The following is a 17,579-nucleotide window of genomic DNA, read 5'->3' on the forward strand; positions in this document are numbered from 1 at the left end:
AGTGCTTGTGGCCCTGGGCAGGGGGCAGCGGGTCTTCACATGCTGCCCGCAAGTGCCACCCCCGCGGGGTAGATGCGGAGTCAGCACTGCAGAGTGAGGGCAGCGTGTGGAGCAGCCTGCTCCCCTCTCCCACCTGGGCCTTGGAGACATGCTGCCAGTCGCTTCTGGGGCCAGGGCAGGCAGGGAGCCTGCCTTAGACCTGCTGCGCTGCCGGACTTTTAGCAGCCGGAGATTGCTATCGACTGGCAGAGGCTCCAGGATCGACCAGTCGATCACGATCTACTGGTTGGTGACCACTGGTCTACATGAATGATGATGAACCAAGGATAGCTTCTATAAAGAAGTGCATCAAAAGGGATATCTGTACTTTACTGATTTTATCTTCATATAGTATCTAGAGGTTGTAGATTTGCTGTAACTCTTGTTTTGTTTCTTTTTACAGGCTTATGCATCAGGATGTGATATCGTTATATTGGGGACTGATTTTGAAAGATTACAAATAATCCCTGGAGCAAAACATGGGAATATTCAAGTGGGATGTGTGGACTGCTCAATGCAGCAAGGGAAGGTATGTAGTAATGTTACTAATAATGCTCAGACCACGTTGTAGTGTTAATTTATGGGAGGGATCACCACATAATAGTGCTTTCCAGGTAGTTACAAAGCTCACAGTTTAAGCACAAACGAGTAGACAGAGGTCAAGGGAATAACAATAGACAAAACTTAATTTACTGAATTTACTGTAGGCAGCATAGCAGAAGTGCCTCTCAAATAAAGAATTAATGGCATTCGGGGAGAGGGACCTTGCAAATGAGCTCAGGAAGTTGTACAATGCATAGGTAGCTGCATGGAAGAAGGCACAGAGGGGATTGTGAAAATCTGACAAGTTGAGGAGGTTGTGAGTATTGGCGAAGGTCCTGTTACGTGTGTGTGTGTGTGTGTGTGTGTATTGATAGATATAGATATAATATATACACATACTAACTTCATGTTAGTAAGTATGTGAATATGATGCCATGGTGCATAAGCAACACAGAGATTTGTATTCCCAGTAGAGCGTTGACAGGTTGGTAAAAGGAGACTGTTCATTATTTATTCACATTAAATATAAGAAAACCTATTCTGAACCTACTAGTCTGTATAATTGGATGATCTTACTATTGTTACCCTTGTCCTCTCTTCCTTTTCTTTTCACCTGCTGCATTTTACCTCTATTACTAAAGCACTATTTCGGGCAGAGGCCATGTCTTCTGTGTTTCAACAGCACTTAGCGCAAGAAGGCCCTGATCTTATCTAGAGCTTTTGAATACTACCACAGTAACAAGCTACTTGTATGAAAAAGAAACAGATTACATTCTTGAAATTGTCATTCATGGATGATCTTGACATCTTGCTATGCAACATAACTTAAGTTCATTTGGCTCAAATGTTCTGCATATGTTAGTCATTTTAATCAAAATATTTAAGTATTAACCAGTCCAACCTAGAAAGTTTTAACTACATAGCCGTTGAACACTAATGTTTCCAAGCAAATAATGTGCACAAGTGGAAAGTTCTAATGTGGATTAACTGCTCACTTATGTGATGACTATGTCAAGTGATGAATCTGCTAAGCAATGATAGGCCAGGATACAGAGGGGACTAATCTGGTGCTGTCTTTTGATTGGAAGCTAATAGGGCAGCCTCGGAAAGATCTGTGGGAGAATGGCTGTCGATAAGGGTGGGAAGCAGTGAGAAGCTTCTGGTGCAACTGAGCTGGGGGTTTCCAGAGTTACTTCTATGGCCAGGTCTGTTTTGATTTAAGAATAACAGGTGTTATGTAAATGAACAAATTACACAATACCTGATTCTGACTCCAGTTGATCTCCAGCAATTAAATTGGTTTGCTGCAAGTAGAACAGGACAAATAATTGACTCTTTGGGTCATTTTCAGTTCCAGAAAGCTGGGGGGAAATGGTTGGGTTGAACTGAATAAAAAAATTCGCAAAAGTTTCAACAAACTGAAAAAGTATGGGTTTTTTTTGGGTTGAACAAGACAAAGATGTGACCAAATTGGAGAATCTACAGGGGAGCAACAAAAATAGGAAATTTTGAAAACATGACCTATGGGGAAAGGCTGAAAGAATTGGGCATATTTAGTCATGAGCGGAGAAGACTGGAGGGGGAGCCTTGGACAGGACCTAAGTCTTCAGATATGCAAAAGATTGTTTATAAAGAGGAAATGGATCAGTAGTTCTCCATGTTCACCAAGGGTTTGGACAAGAAGTTATCATCTTAGAGTGCAGCAAGAGCGATTTAGATTATGTATTAGGAACAATTTTTAATGGTAAAGATAGCTAAGCACTGGAATAGGTTACTGAGTGCCAATCTCAGACAGCATGACCGTTACCAAGTGAGTCTGGAATCCCCATCGTTGGTGGTTTTTGAGACCATGTTAGATAGACAGACAACTGTCAGGGATGATCAAAGTATATTTAATCCTGTCTCAGCATATGGAGATGGACTAGACTTCCTCAGCTCCCTTCCAGCCCTACATTTCTATGATTCCCTGTCACTTGACCTTGAAATTCCTTGTTTCTGGGCATGTTTGTTTAAAGGCCTAGATTCACAAAACAGATGGAAGAGGGAGGTAGTAGTGTCTTCATAACTTTAGCCCAATGGTTCAGCATTCACAAGGAATGTGGGACATGAGGATTCAGTTCCCACATCTGCCTGATGTGGAGCAGGGATTTGAACTTGGGCTTCCCACATCCCAGATGAGAACCCTGACCATAGCCTGGTGGTTAATCATTATCTCTCCCTGGCGTTAAGGATTTGTCAAACTATGGAAGAGTTGCTGTCCTGATAAAATGATCATATCTGTGATGTCCTCCTATATTACTTTTTCCAAAAGGGCTTAGACTAGGGGTCGGCAGCCTTTCAGAAGTGGTGTGCCTAGTCTTCATTTATTCACTCTAATTTAAGGTTTCACGTGCCAGTAATACATTTTAATATTTTTAGAAGATCTCTTTCTATAAGTCTATAACTAAACTATTGTTGTATGTAAAGTAAAAAGGTTTTTAAAATGTTTAAGAAGCTTCATTTAAAATTAAATTAAAATGCAGAGCCCCCCCCCCCCCCCCCCCCCCCCCCCGGACTGGTGGCCAGGACCCAGGCAGTGTGAGTGTCACTGAAAATCAGCTTACTTGTCGCCTTTGGCACGCGTGCCATAGGTTGTCTACCCCTGGCTTAGACAATCTGCAGACTGTGTAAGCAGAAATCTTAAATTTAAAGACATTGTGATGCCACCCCTAAATGTCTGTGTAAGCATGTGTCTTGTCACTACGTTAACTTTTGCTACATGTATGTAAGTGTTCTAACTTCATAGTCTAGGCCATGGGTGGCCAAACTTAGCCACCCTCCAAGCGGCAAACGATAATCTTCAGAAGTTTGAGAGCCAGGTGCAGCAGGGTGGTGGGGCTAGGGGCTAAAAACTCTAGATGCCCATCCCCGCTGGGTAGAAATCCCTAGCTCTACCACCCCACCACAGGGCAGAAAGCCCCAAACTCCCTTCCAGTCTGGTAAGCGGAGAATGCCGGGGTGGGGAGTTCCGTCACCCACACTTCAACTATAAAAGAGCTGCATGCGCGGTTTGGCCACCTTTGGTCTAGAGTCTAGACCAAGGAAGTATGTATGTGGTCTTTACTGATACAGTATAATCAGTGGCACAGAAATCTTCACAAAGAATGTGGTATGAATGCCCTCAGTAGTGTATTTGTCTACTGAAGGTTTGATAAATTATATATTTCTATACTTCTGAATGTGTGATTTGCCCCTCCTCTCCCCCCCCCCCAATTTTATTCTTTACTCTGAATTGGAGTTTCTAATGTTTTGGGCTTGTCATTTTGGTAACTGCAACCTTCTTGTATACTCTTTTAAATCTTAAATTGATAATCTCACCTTGACTTCAGTATAATGAAGGTAATGTTGGATCAAAGCTATGTGTTGATAGTTCATTTCTGTTTTTAGATGCTTTAAATTAGAAATGGGTTTTAGCCTTCTGTATTATACATTCTTTCACTTAAACGAAGAGTTGGTAGTCTAGTTGGGAAGAATCGACCAGTCCTTCCCTGGGGGCAGGAGCGGCGCCAGGGTTTTTGCCACCCTAGGCAGCAGCGCTCCTCCTCTGAGCATTCGGCAGCTTGGGTTCTTCCGCTCCACGTCTTTGGGGCACTTCGGCGGCGGGTCCCGGAGCGAGTGAAGGACCCGCCGCCGAATTTCCGCCGAGGGCAGCAAAATGCCGGCCCCCAAATCCTGCCGCCCTAGGTGACCGCCGGCCCTGCCTGGGAGAAGTGTTTAAGTTTTAGGACCAGGTGGTTAGCAGAGGACACAACTAGATTTGTAAACAATCCAAAATATATTGGATGTAGTCTTGTACAGTAAGACACAATTTTAAAATGCAAAAGCAGGACTTTCCTGAAATCTAGGTGAAGCATTAACTTTTTTGCTTTAGAGACAGTTAATGAATTATAATGTTTCTTGATTTTCTCAGACTGTCTTTCTATGTTGGACATCTACATATTCTATTTTAGTCTAGTGCACTAGAATCCTGTGGAGAAACTGAAATATAGCTTCCTATTCAAAGACATTTCATCCTTCAGTGATTATGCAACTATATCCACTGTCTGGTTAACAGTCACACAGTGTCTATATATACACACCAATGTGCACATTTAGGATAATTATTTTTATATATATATATATATAAGAGGCTATTTACTGATATATATCAGTAAATAGCCTCTAACAAGTTTATTTACAGGTCATATTTGTCACTTTTTAAGCACTGTACAAACAGTACAGATGCATATAAAATAACATTAGTGTAAAGTGTCAGCCATTTGGTCAAGATGACTAAGCAAATATGCCTGCAGATACCTCTGTATATTGCCAATGCCAAGCATTCAAAAGTCATGACTCAGACCCCCTGGTGCTCCCCTCCCACAAAATTGACTTTAAATCCTCACATTTTTAAATAATAAAATTGGAGAGTTTGGGGGTGAGGAAGAAGGTTGCCTTCTGGTTTCTGAAAAGCCAGGATAAATTTTTAAAAACCAAAAGCTGAGTCACACAACATGATTGCTGGAGCTTTAAGGGGGAAAAAAAAAAAACCAAATATGAGGGGATTCTGATAAACCTTCCAAGGAGTGAAATTCTGGAACAGCCATCCATGGGAGCAGTGGGGGCAAAAAGCCTAACTGGCTTCAAATCTGAGCTTGATAAATTTATGGAGGGGATGATAGGGTGGGACTGCCTACAATGTCATGTAGCCCATCAGCAACTGTCAGTAGCAAAAATTCCCAACTGCTGGAGACAGGACTCTAGATGAGGAGGGATCTGAGTTACTTCAGAGAATTCTTTCCCAAACCTCTGTCTGGCAGGTCTTGTCCATATGCTCAGGGTCTAACTGACTGCTGTATTTGGGGTCGGGAAGGAATTTTCCCCCAGATCAGACTGGCAGAGGGCCCAGTGTGTGTGTTTCGTCTCCTTCTGTAGCATGGGTCACGGGTCACTTGCCAGTTTAAAATAGTGTAAACCGGTGAATTATCTGTAAATTGAAGTCTTTAAACCATGATTTGAGGACTTCAGTAACTCAGCGAGAGGTTAGAGATCTATTTCAGGAATGGGTAAGGTTCCGAGGCCAGCAATGTGCAGGAGGTCAGACTAGATGATAACGATGGTCCCTTCTGATCTTAAAGTCAATGAGTCTAACACTTACTTTTGATAATTTATTATTTCATTAGTTATATTGAATTCTGCAAATCAAAGCTAAGAGTACTGTTGCTTCAATTTGCTTTTATCTTTATCTACTTTTACCTGTGCACCTCTGGTTTTACTGGGAGACCAGCAGTAGGAGGATACATTTGCATATTTTGTTTTGATGTGAGGAGTAATCTTGTGAAGTACGATCAGGTGATAAATATCACATAAAGCTACTGATCGGCACATTAGCAAAGTGCTGCAGTTTTCCTCTTTAATCAGTTCAACTGCAAGGTTGCAATAGCAGCCGCAAATCATTAGTTAGAAGACCAAGATTTTGAAAGTATACTTTAAATCTTCCCAGTTCAAATTCTGAATTCTAATGTCTATGAAAATCTCATTATCCATAGGGTTTGGTAATGCTGGGTTATTCCACTTTACCAAATCTTGATGGCAGAGCAAAAATTTTCTTTTGCAGTTCTTTCCTGCGTTGACATCGGCCTTTCAGAGCTCTTTGATGGCATGAGTGCAGATGTTTCTACACAGTCTTGTTCCTCTGCGCTCAGAAAAAGGATTCCCTACAGTCATGAAATAATTAGCATAAAAAGAGTAATGATTGCCTTGGCAAGCTAGCATTTTCTTGGTCTAGACAGGATGTTAGTTACTTTTGAATTTCAACAAAATATTATTTCCTGCAGCTAGCTGAATTGTACCAGTGTCACTCTGTGCTTCACTTATAACTTAAGTTGATCTAGACACTTCAGTCATATTCGGTGTGTTCCAATTGATAACTTTCTCAATTATTCATCATCCCTGCTGAGATTTTCCATACCTGATCCTTCTGAAGGGGAATACATTTGGAAAGCTTGAGTAAAAGTGATTCAGCTGTTTATATGCTAAGAGAAGGAGAAGTACTTCTTTTTTTTAATCGTTCTAGTGCATCAGAAATTTTTGGTACAAACTTTGACATTGAGCAGGAAGATGGTTCCTAGATCAGATGTGTCATTTGGTGACAATCAGTTCAGAATTGATTAGTCTAATGGTTAGAAATAGCCTTCCCACATGCATCCTATGTTTTATTTAAAATAATACTTTATTTTACTGATCCCTGCCTTATTCCATACCCATCTTCACAGAATTCCACTCAGTTCATGCATAAGAATAATGGGAATAGAATATTGAGAGATCACTTTTTCGAAAGAAAGGGGGTGTTTGTATGTGAAATCAGGATGGAGGTGAGAAGAGTATTTTTGCCTAATGGATTAAAAAATGTGACCATGAACTGGTAATTTACATTGTCATAATGCATATGCAGCCTTACTTCGTAACTTTTTCTGACTTTTTTGAGTTCATCTCATTGGAACCTTAATCGAATACAGTAAACTGTACTTTAACATACTTTTTGAATACAGTAAACATATGGAAGGTCAGTTCTGTCCTTGTGTGCTAAATAGCATTTAACAGCAAATCTATGGCCTTTTCAGTGATTCTCTTTGTCTCCAGAAGAAATGTGATGCTTTTGTTGCATTTTCACCTTTGCTTCTTATCTGCTTGTGGACGACAATACAACCCAGGAAGAGGGCATAGACCCCATTGTTGGGTGAGTGCAATATGGATGGCTCCTGTGAAATTCAGAGGATTAAGGTTTATGAAGAGGTACAACCAAAATAAATGTGTGCTCGGAAACAATGCAGGTTGCATTGATTGTTCTAAGTCATGATTTGCTACCTTCAGTATGTTAGGGGGCCCCTTACATTCCCTGTTACAGTTTTGGTTTGGGGAAAGTGGCAAGGGAGAGCAAAGCCTTTGCCTGAGGGCAGCCTCTTCTTTCTGGGTGAGTTACAGAAATGACTTAGTAGAGCTACATGGGCCTTCTTTAAAATTCATCAGTGCCTCCCCACCCAAAGTATTCTCACTATTATGATGCCAGGGGTGCAGTGAACATACATAACTTTTCTGATGGTCACACAGTAGTAGTAGTCCTTAAAGTAGAACCTCAAAGATACGAACACCAGAGTTACGGACTGACCAGTCAACCAGACACCATGTGAAATCGGAAGTAAGCAATCAGGCAGCAGCAGAGACCAACAAAAAAGCCAATACTGTGCTGCATCTTTAAAGGTAGGCACATTTGGATTGCCTGTTCTCTCTTTCCCTGCCCCCCCCCCCCCCCGCCCCGCCCGCGCCATGTGTGGGGCAGCCACTTACAGCAAGATGCTATAATGTTATCCTAAACCACAATATTGGTTATACCAGTGTTGCGTTAAGAATTACAATTCTTAAGTTTACATCTCCATCTCAGTATTTTACTTTGAGTTCCTGTGGAAGAAACTATTCTAACTACTCTCAGAATAGTATATGTATTTGCAGAATCACAAAAATATGGCAATGATAAAGATTAAGTACAAAATGTAGGGCAAATATTAGCTAGAGATGTGTTTTAAAAACATGGCTTCTTTAGGCTTTTTGCAGCTTTGACAGAATTATAGTTGGCATATTTGGGTCATGCTGACATGTAAGTTACTTGAAGAGTCTGATGCAGGCTTCTTTTTTTTTTTTTTTTTTTTAAATGTGGAGGTTTTTCCTCTCAGAATTTAAACCTCTAGCTTTTGTTTAAATTTACTTGCAACTTAGGTATGACAAAATCACATTCTGTAAAATGCTACTTCAACTGCTTTTTATACTAGAAATGAAAAGATATCATATAACGTTAATGGTTTATTTGTAATCCACATTCTTATGATGATTTTACAGAAATAACTTGAGCCATAATTTTATGGACATGGACTATTATGCTGTCTATATAGTCTAATAAGAGGTCAGAATTAGAGTCAGTGGTAGGGTCTCTCTCATATTTGTAGTTAGTAGTTCTTGTTTTTATGACAAGCTCTAGGTAGTGTGATGACTCTCAGCCTGAGGCTTTTAAGGGGCATTTAAGTGTTCATAGGTCTGCATGTAACTTTTCCTATATTTGTTCTGATAACTTGTCCTGGGAGAAAATAATAGGGTGGATGGATTTAAATCAGTGAGATTTAAATAATTAACCAGGGAATCTTGATCTAAATCTATTTTGTATTTTGCATTTGTCCTTTATTTAGTTTGCTAAAGAAAGTTTGATAATAATTGCTTGATAACCATTAAAACATGCTGATTTGCAATTAAATATAGCCTTTATATTAAAATTGGTGCTGCCTTTTGCACATGAGGACGATTACTCTATATCTATTCACATGTTTAAGCAATTCTATAGCTTAACTCACATTTAGACAGATGCTTAATTATTTAAAATTTTTATTTAAATTGGAAAATGGTGAATTATGCATTTCTTATTTACTAGATTTTGTACTTGTGATTTGTCATATGTTTAGATGGAAATTTGAATGCAATTAAATGCAAAAAAAAGAAAGGCATTTTAAAGTTTTTAATTAGTTACATAAAACTACCTTAAATGTGCTTGATACGTAAGAAAATTGTTTAAACAAAGGAAGTTAGTGAATTATGAACTGATTATTTGTTTCTTCAAGATTTTACAACTAGTAGATCTCATTCTCTCATACCTACTTTTTATTCATAGATTGGAAGAGAAAAACAAGCTTTCTTGCTCTTTCAACTTTTTATTTATTTATTTGGTATTCATTTTTCATTGAACTGAACTAGTCACACTGAAATGAAGAAAATGTTCTCTGTGCACCTACAGCAGAAGAGGCTACTGTTGTCAAAAGCTGTTTTATCACTTAAGCCCTCTGGTTCCAGGAGCTTAACGTGTGGTTTCCTGCTTACATCAGTTCAGTGGCTTGACTTTCTTTAAAACTTGGCAGTAAATAGATGCTGCTTAACTATTTTTTAAACTTAATTTAAATGGTTTTACTAGATTAGAATAAATTCAGGTCTTAATATAAGTTGGCATAATTTCAAATAGGGTTATTTATTTAAGAATCTGTATTGAAGTTAAATTTAAAAAAAATATGATTTAAATAAACACAATTTTTATCTCTTTTCCCCTCCTCACCCCCCCCCCCGACTTTTATCCACCCTGGAAAATGACGGTTGAAAACATATGAGCAAATATGCTTATACGTGTGGTTAGCACCAAGACTCTCATTGGTCCCCAAATAAGGCTGTCTTTATTGTAAGCTTTATTTAGTACTCTTGATAAAAATATTAACTATTGTTTTATGATTGTACTATATTTTGTAGCTCTATATGACTGTCTATTTAAGTGGCTCTCATGCTTTCAGACACTCAGTGGCACAATTCGATATGTTAACAGTGAAAAAGCGGATTGATTGATGAAATGATTTTCATCCTTTCCACAGCGTATTAAAAATGGAGTCCAACAACTTTTCTTAAAGTGGCTACCTAAATTGCGTGTGGAAAAACTCTTGATACTAGACTGACGATTCATATTAAAATTGGTATCCAATACACTTACGCTTATGGTGGCTGATCCTCAGGTCTTAACCAGAAATATAGTTGTAGGCGAACAGTTTTTTCTAGTACTTCAAGTTTCAAACTTTGCAATATGTTTTAAAGATTTTCTTATTCTGGTATGTTCCTCAAGTTCTGGTCCTTGAGTCAGAAGGAAATAGAGAGACAAGCTCAAGAATATAGAGGGAAATATTTTTACAAAGAATGAATGAAAGTAGAATCAATAATCCACATCTCAAATTAAAATTTAAATTAATATTTTTGTTTTGTTTTATGTAACTTTTTATTTTAGATTGCAGCGTCTTATGGAAACATGATTTGTATTTTTGAACCAGTTACTGTCCTGAAACAGAAGAGCAATCATCCTGCTGTAAGTGAATGAACTGTCTTAATAGAAACTTAAGCTGCCTTGAAAAGTTTAAATAATTGCTATGGTTTACTTTTATTCCTTGGGAGTTGCCTTTTCTGAAATACAAGATGAGATACCAATTTAAAATTGGGATATAGGATGTTTATTGTGTGAAAAAGGGGTGGGGCACATGCTAGTTAAAATGCCACTTTATTATACCTCTTCATGATACATCAGAAGGGAATACATTGGACCAATCCATAATAACAATACATAGTAATTGTTTCATTTGTGCAGTGATTCATCTGTGCAAATCTGTGATTCGCTCTCTCTGACCCTGGCCAATACCAGAAGAAGGTGCAAAAAGCTCAAAATGGAGTACTGTAACCTGTGCACAGGGAAGTTTGCTTTTAAGCCAGCTAGTAAATGATATGTTTACACCCTGCTGCATATGGATTTATAATGGTTGTTTTTATCCTTATGTGCATCTTAAGTACTTTCACAAATTCTACTAATTATTTTGCAAAGCATTTTTTAGAATATATTTATCTGTAGATTTCAAAGGGTTTTATAATGGTTGGTAAAAACTGTACTCTCATATTCCACATAGTGTGACTTCCTTTGGTGTGGGCAAATTTGTGGATTAGCCTTGTGTTTATCAGTTTGACATGGATCCTAATCTTGATTCTTTTAGGTGCTGATTTATGTGATTTAGAGCAGGTTACTTAATCTCTGAATCCCCTTTTCTTAGCATACTTTACAAGAGTATTGAGTCTTACTTGAGCCTATGCAAAATGCCATGTAAGTGCAAAGTATTAAGATGATACAAGGGTACAAATACAACACAGTGAATTTAGCTTCCATCTTGTGTGAATTCCATCAGATCCATATGGCTTATAGAGGTTGCAACACAATTTCCTATCGCCTAGGGGATTTAAGAAATCTACTTCCTGAACTATGCTTACTTTATGAAGTTTCTAAGACATACATAGTACCTATGGGTAATTCAGAAAGCTCTTTTCCAGCTGATATAGATTTCCTACACTTTGTAAAAGATGTGCATGCTTTAAAAAGTCTGGAAGGTTTTATATTAGTAGACATTCCATTTAATTACTCCACCCTCCAAATGCTCTTCAAAATTAGCCAAGGATGCTAGTTTTCACTAAGACTAAATTAAAATAAGATTTAATGTTCTAGATAAAGCTATTAATCCTTCTAATTTGTCTGAATTCTAAATTGTTAACAAATCAAGATGCAAGTGAGTCTCTCAGTTTTTAGACCCTTCGTATCTCTTCATATTTCTTGAAACAGGAAATCACAGCTGTGACTTGTATGGCCTTGACTTATCCATTCCGAGAAATGCCAAATGTCTGTTGCCTAGTAAAACTTTGAATGCCATACAGGCATAGTATTTCAGTAATTATATATTAAATGGGAAATCATTAAATGTATTGTATTGTAAATATCTCACTTAAGCTAATGAAGTTGCTAATACTTCTGATTGTAGGGGGTGTATTACCAGTGGCAGAAGTGTGGTCAAATTTTACTGGACTCTATAGCACATAATATAACATGGGATCCCACAGGTAAGACTGGAATTAACTAAAACTTCTAATTGTTTAATATCACACGTTAAGTTTGAATTCTTTTTTAGGGAGAAGAGATGATTTCCTTTTGTTATAGCAAAACACGATATGTCCAGGGAATATGAGGAGAGTGTTGTGAATGCCACTTGTCACCTGCATTCTAAGACGCTTATATGTATTTTCAATGAGAGACTTTTTATTTAAAAAAAAAAAAAAAAGTGTCTGCATCTCACTCATATCCCAACAAACCAATGGTCTATAATGTTGTCCTATCCTTTAGAAGTGTCCAGTGCGGGCTGCTTTTAAAAAAAAGTGGGATGGTGGCATTAAAAAAATGGTATGAAAGAGGGACGTTTGAACACTTCATTCCTTTACCGCAATTGGGGGTAGTGATAACAAGGTGCCAGGTTTGATAGCTCTTGTAATTAGATCCTCATTATTTCATATACTCTTCTTTCAAAATATTAGTATCATTAGCTGTATTATTACAGAAGTGCCTAGATGTCTTTTGTTGAACAAATGCAACCTACTTTGGAAAAAGTGTAGAACAAGTGTGCTTTTATGTATTTGGACCACAGATGTCCAAATTAAACATAAAACATGACTTAATATGTAAAAATAAATGTTGTCTTCTTTTGTAAGGTCTATCCAGTCTAACAAGGTTTTGCTGCATATGGCACCTTGTAGGATTATGCCCATTGCATTAGTTTCTTTTGTGTATAGAAAAGGAGACATTATTTGTAGTATGTTTTGACTCTTGCCAGTGTTTGTGGTACAGATTAATTGGCCTTTTTTTCACTATAGAAAGCTATGCCTCATAATTTGATTTGTACATGTTATAATTTTAAACTTCTTGTAGGCACTCGTCTCTTGACTGGTTCCAGCTGTCTGCGGCTTTGGTCCAATGTTAATTTGGAAAATCAATCTGAAGATGGCAATCCTGAAAGAACAGATGTTAGCTTTGGGGACTGGAGGTGTATATGGCAATGCAAGTAAGAAACGAGTTTACAAAAAACATGAAACCTCAATAAAAGCAAAATTGACTTTTGTTGTTGTCCATTTTTTCCACATGAAACTCTTAATGAATTACAGTGGTGTGTCATCCTGCTATGTATGAAATTTCTGAAATATTACTGAAGACATGAATCTGTTCCGTCCTTCAAATTATTATATATGGGTGGTACTAAACACATTTCATTCTGCTTCCCAGATTAGTTTGGCTGCTTGAAAGTGGTTGGTGTGTGGTTTTTGTTGTTGTTGTTGTTGTTGTTTTTTTTTTTTTGTGTGTGGAGAAGATCAAAAATTGTAGTTTGCCCTACTGAAATATATTGATAAAACCAGTTATACCAGGTATCTCTCACTTCCTGCAAAAGCAAGGAAAATGTGGGAAGCAGTGAATTCAAATAGAAGTAGTACTAATGTGTGAGATCATAAAGGCTAGAAGAACAGAAATCTTAGGTAACTTACAACTATTTTGGGACTACTGGCTTACTATAATTAAGGGAATTAAGTGAAACTTGGCTCCCTATCTAGATCCTTTATAAATAAGGTTCTTCAAATGATTGTCCACACGGATTCCTCTCTTGGTTCACATCGCCATGATATTGGATTCTTTAGACCAGTAATGTGCATTAAGGCTACACCGTAGATGTCCTCTGTCCTCCCATCTAACAACATGAAGGGCTGAGCAGACCCAGCTGCCCCTGAGTTCCTTCTTACCATTCATGGCAGTGAGATGGAATCCCTGCAATGTCCACCTGTTTTGTGCGCACACTTTGCTAGCATTAGTGTGGTGTTAATATTGTTAATTAGGTGTTAGTCTTTTCATCCATTGGCACAAAAAAACGTAAGTCATATATTTAGTTTATAGGCTAGATGATACCCCTTTCCAGCTGTGGATCTACTGACATATTCCTAGCTAAATCCCAGAGATTCAAAACCTGTCCCCCCTGTGAAACTTAATGTAGTTTTAACAACGGATACCACAGGTGCTGCTTTTGACTCAGGCTCAACAGTCAAAGGGAGCTTCGGGGCGTGGTATCCACGGGTGAGGGCAGTGCGCGGCGGAGCCTCCTGCCCCACCCCACCCCCAGGAGCCACCGCCAGACACATCCGAACACCTCCTGCATCCTGAACCCTCTAACCCCCAGACGTGAGCCCCTTAATCCCCTGCCCTGGGCCCCCTCCTGCACTCTGCACCCCCTTCTGCACCCCAACCCCCTGCCCTGAGTCCCCTAATCCCCTGCCTTGAGGAACTAAAAGCCACCCTGACTAAGGACCACTGAGAGCCTGCGCTTCCCTCCAGAGCTGGAGGCATCCAATTCATCAGCACATGCCATAGTCATATCTGTGGAGATCAGAAGACTGGAGGTCCAACCACAATTTAAGACCTTCCCTTTGGGGGTAACTTACTTAATTCTAAAACAGAGGAGACCTTCCACTTGTTGAAGGACTTCAGGGCTTTTTTTAGATCTGGATATTAGGTCATCACTAATTAAGAAGCAAGTAATACCACAGGATTGCTTCAGGCAGCATCCCCTTACCCAGGTCTGTTAGAGAGAGAGAGAAGCAGAGAGGTTCCATTGACATCCCTCCAGCTCTTATTCCACCGCTGTACAATCTGCATCTTTTGCCCGGTAGCAGGTTTGCTGCCAGTGTCTAGACCCTGACAAAACTGCTTATTCCAGTGCAAAACAAGGAATTTAGAAACATCGTTTCCCTTCCTTGTTCCTTTGGGGTCAAATTCCCTTTACTGGACTGCTGCAGCACAGAACTTGATCAATAGTTGACATTGCCTTTCTGGGAGAGGAGCTTTAGGATTACAGTAGAGCACTTTAGAATGTGAGAATTTCCCCTCTGTCTGCTGAGCACTTAAAGTGACTTTGATGCCCAGAAATGGGAATGTATTTAACCTTCTTTCTAGAAGCTTGTGTATTAAATCTGCATTTCTTCTGGCTCCCTCACTCTATTCAGTGTAACTTAGCCCAGCTGCCATTTCAACCCATTTTTCACAGGCTTTTCTCACCAACACAGCAGTGGTCTAGCCTATACTAGCAGATCATTTATAAGGCCTTCTTTGTTCTCAGGTAATACTTCATTTGAAAATTAGAGTTAGGGTCCCAGAGAATCACCAATTCTAATTTAGGGTTTCATCTACTTGTTCTGCTGCAGACGGAAGTTTCTCCCCAAATTTTCATGCCTCCCAGATGAGGAGTTTAGAAGTCTTATACTAAAACCTGAAGATCACTTCTATTAGGGGAAGGGATCTGTTAAATATATTTTAGTGTTTTTGCTGCTAGATTATTTTCAACATCACATCTTGAAATGTTTCATGGACATATAAATAATGGATTTTAGTATGAACTAGTTTTGTTATGGAAATTTTCTCATAATGCAGTCGGGTCCCAAAGTTTTTTTTTTTTTTTTTTTTTTTTTTTTTTTTTTTTTTTTATTGTAGCATATGGAGCAGGTACTCTGTCTTTGGGAAAACACTGCAGTGTTGCTCCTTTTATAAATTTTATAGCTAAATTAGTTGAGGTTGTGCGGAACATAACAATCTGTAACTGACAATCGTATTTTTGTTCAAAGCAGTAAGGGTAGGGGGAATCAGAATTTGAGATGTTTCGCAAAGATCTTTATAATAGTGGCTTCATTCATGCCCATGTCTTTGATAATCTTGGAGAATCCATTTAGAAAAATCTGAAGGATTAGTTCAAAATGGAACTACCTGCTTTCCCAGTCAAGGTACTCAGCAAGAACTCTCAACATAACAGGCAATCTTTCTGGCCATTTTCTTCTCCTGGCGGTATTATTTCCAACTTTCCAGGATAGAGGTCAACCCAGATACTCCAGCAACTGAAACAGAAGGTAAACAAAAGGTTTAGGACTCTTTCAGACCAAGAATAAAATGAAATGTTTTCCTTTCTACTTTTGGACCAGTTCAATTGTAGTATTCTGTAGAGTTTCCAGCAAGTCCCTCTCTTCCCCTCTCCTTTCTACTATGGCAATGAACTTGCATTTGCACAGATTTATTTTCAAATATAAGTTCTAACATCTCACTGCATCATCCAGATGCTTTTTTTCAGGTTGTTTATAGTTCCTGTGAAAAGTGGATTCTGTTCTATTTTAGTGTGTAACAGAAATAAGATAAAACATAGAAAATACTCTTTCTTTCAAGAAATGGCTTAATTTTTACTTTTTGTTTCATAAATCTCAAAAATGTGAGATCTGGTCACAGTAGTTCTCACTTCCTGCTATTAATTTTAATTTTATTTGGAATATAATGTATAATGGTGTCTAAGATCATGTAGGCTATTAGGTCACATCTAGAAAGAGGGTACTTAGGTCTGTCTTAGATTGATTCAAAACCTAAAACACAAATACCATCTCTGGAGTTTGCCTATCTTTTGAGCTCATTTTTAAGACTTATCAAGTGATAATTTTCCTGGTTTTAAACTTTTTTTTTTGTTTTTCTTCCAATAGTCAGCTCAGATAGTTGCATCATGACATTGGAAGAGGGATGTCATCTTTCTGTCTTGTGTGCTTGTATCAATGTGTGTGTTACCCAGTTTCTTCAAATAACCAAAATGGTTTGGGAAATAAATCTAGACAGAGCATCTGCATTGCTGACCACAGTATAAAGATGGTGACTGGTACATTATGGAAGCATCCCTTTTTTTCAGTATCTTATTTCACCCCTCATAAAACTTTTCAGATTTCACAGTCAGGAATCAATCTTCAATAATGTGTATACACTCCTGTTGGGTAACTGTCTATTAAAATTATAAACTTTCCATAATTAAGAGTGTGCAAGAGGATTTGTGGGATTTAATATATCTAGAACATGGATATGTACCTTTGTCTAAATCAACTCCAATCTGATGGAGACATCACATAAATTCTAATGGTGTCCACCCCTATTGGAGCCCACCCTAAACTGAGTACTGTTAGACACTGAACTACTGAAATTGTGGCTTTGTTGTTATAAAGCTTTCTGACTTGCATCACTGAGTTTTGTCTTATGATTATGCTCTGATAGGTATTCATCACAATATAGATGAATTGATGACCAGCTTGTCACTTATAGATTTGTCATTGGTTAAGCCTTACATTTTAGATTTTTCATTTTTATAAAAATCCAAGGTTAATGGAAATTTTAATCACTGAAAAAACCTCAATAGTTACAATTCCAACATCCATACAGTAGCTGAGTGCACAAACAGTGAAAGCCTACATATTTTTCAATGGAAGTGAAGTGAAGTACAGTGCAGTGAGAGCACAACCTAATTAACTAGATTAAAAAAAAATCTTTGTTTTAATTATCAGGCTAACAAACAGTAATGAGGAATACTTCAAATAGTGTGTTTAGATTTTAAAAACAAAAGAAAAAATCAGAGTACTGCTTTAATGTATTTCTCTGGGATGTATGGTGCAGGAAGAGAAGAAGTGTTCTTATGGTTTGTTCATGGAAAAAGTTG

At 38.2% G+C, this 17,579-nt stretch overlaps 1 protein-coding gene across 7 annotated transcripts in view; it reads left to right on the top strand.

Annotated features, from left to right (window-relative positions):
* The window catches only part of DMXL1 (Dmx like 1), a 142,252-nt gene that overhangs the window by 16,633 nt on the left and 108,040 nt on the right, over positions 1–17,579 (top strand). For all 7 annotated transcript variants that reach the window (XM_005300153.4, XM_005300154.4, XM_005300155.4 and 4 more), the window contains exons 2-5: positions 443–568; positions 10,460–10,537; positions 12,024–12,102; positions 12,962–13,094. In XM_005300153.4, coding sequence (XP_005300210.1) covers positions 443–568; positions 10,460–10,537; positions 12,024–12,102; positions 12,962–13,094 — 416 coding nt within the window. The remainder of the gene's footprint in view (positions 1–442; positions 569–10,459; positions 10,538–12,023; positions 12,103–12,961; positions 13,095–17,579) is intronic.

Source organism: Chrysemys picta, chromosome 6 (assembly GCF_011386835.1).
Source record: "Chrysemys picta bellii isolate R12L10 chromosome 6, ASM1138683v2, whole genome shotgun sequence".
In the NCBI taxonomy this organism is placed as follows: Eukaryota; Metazoa; Chordata; order Testudines; family Emydidae; genus Chrysemys; species Chrysemys picta.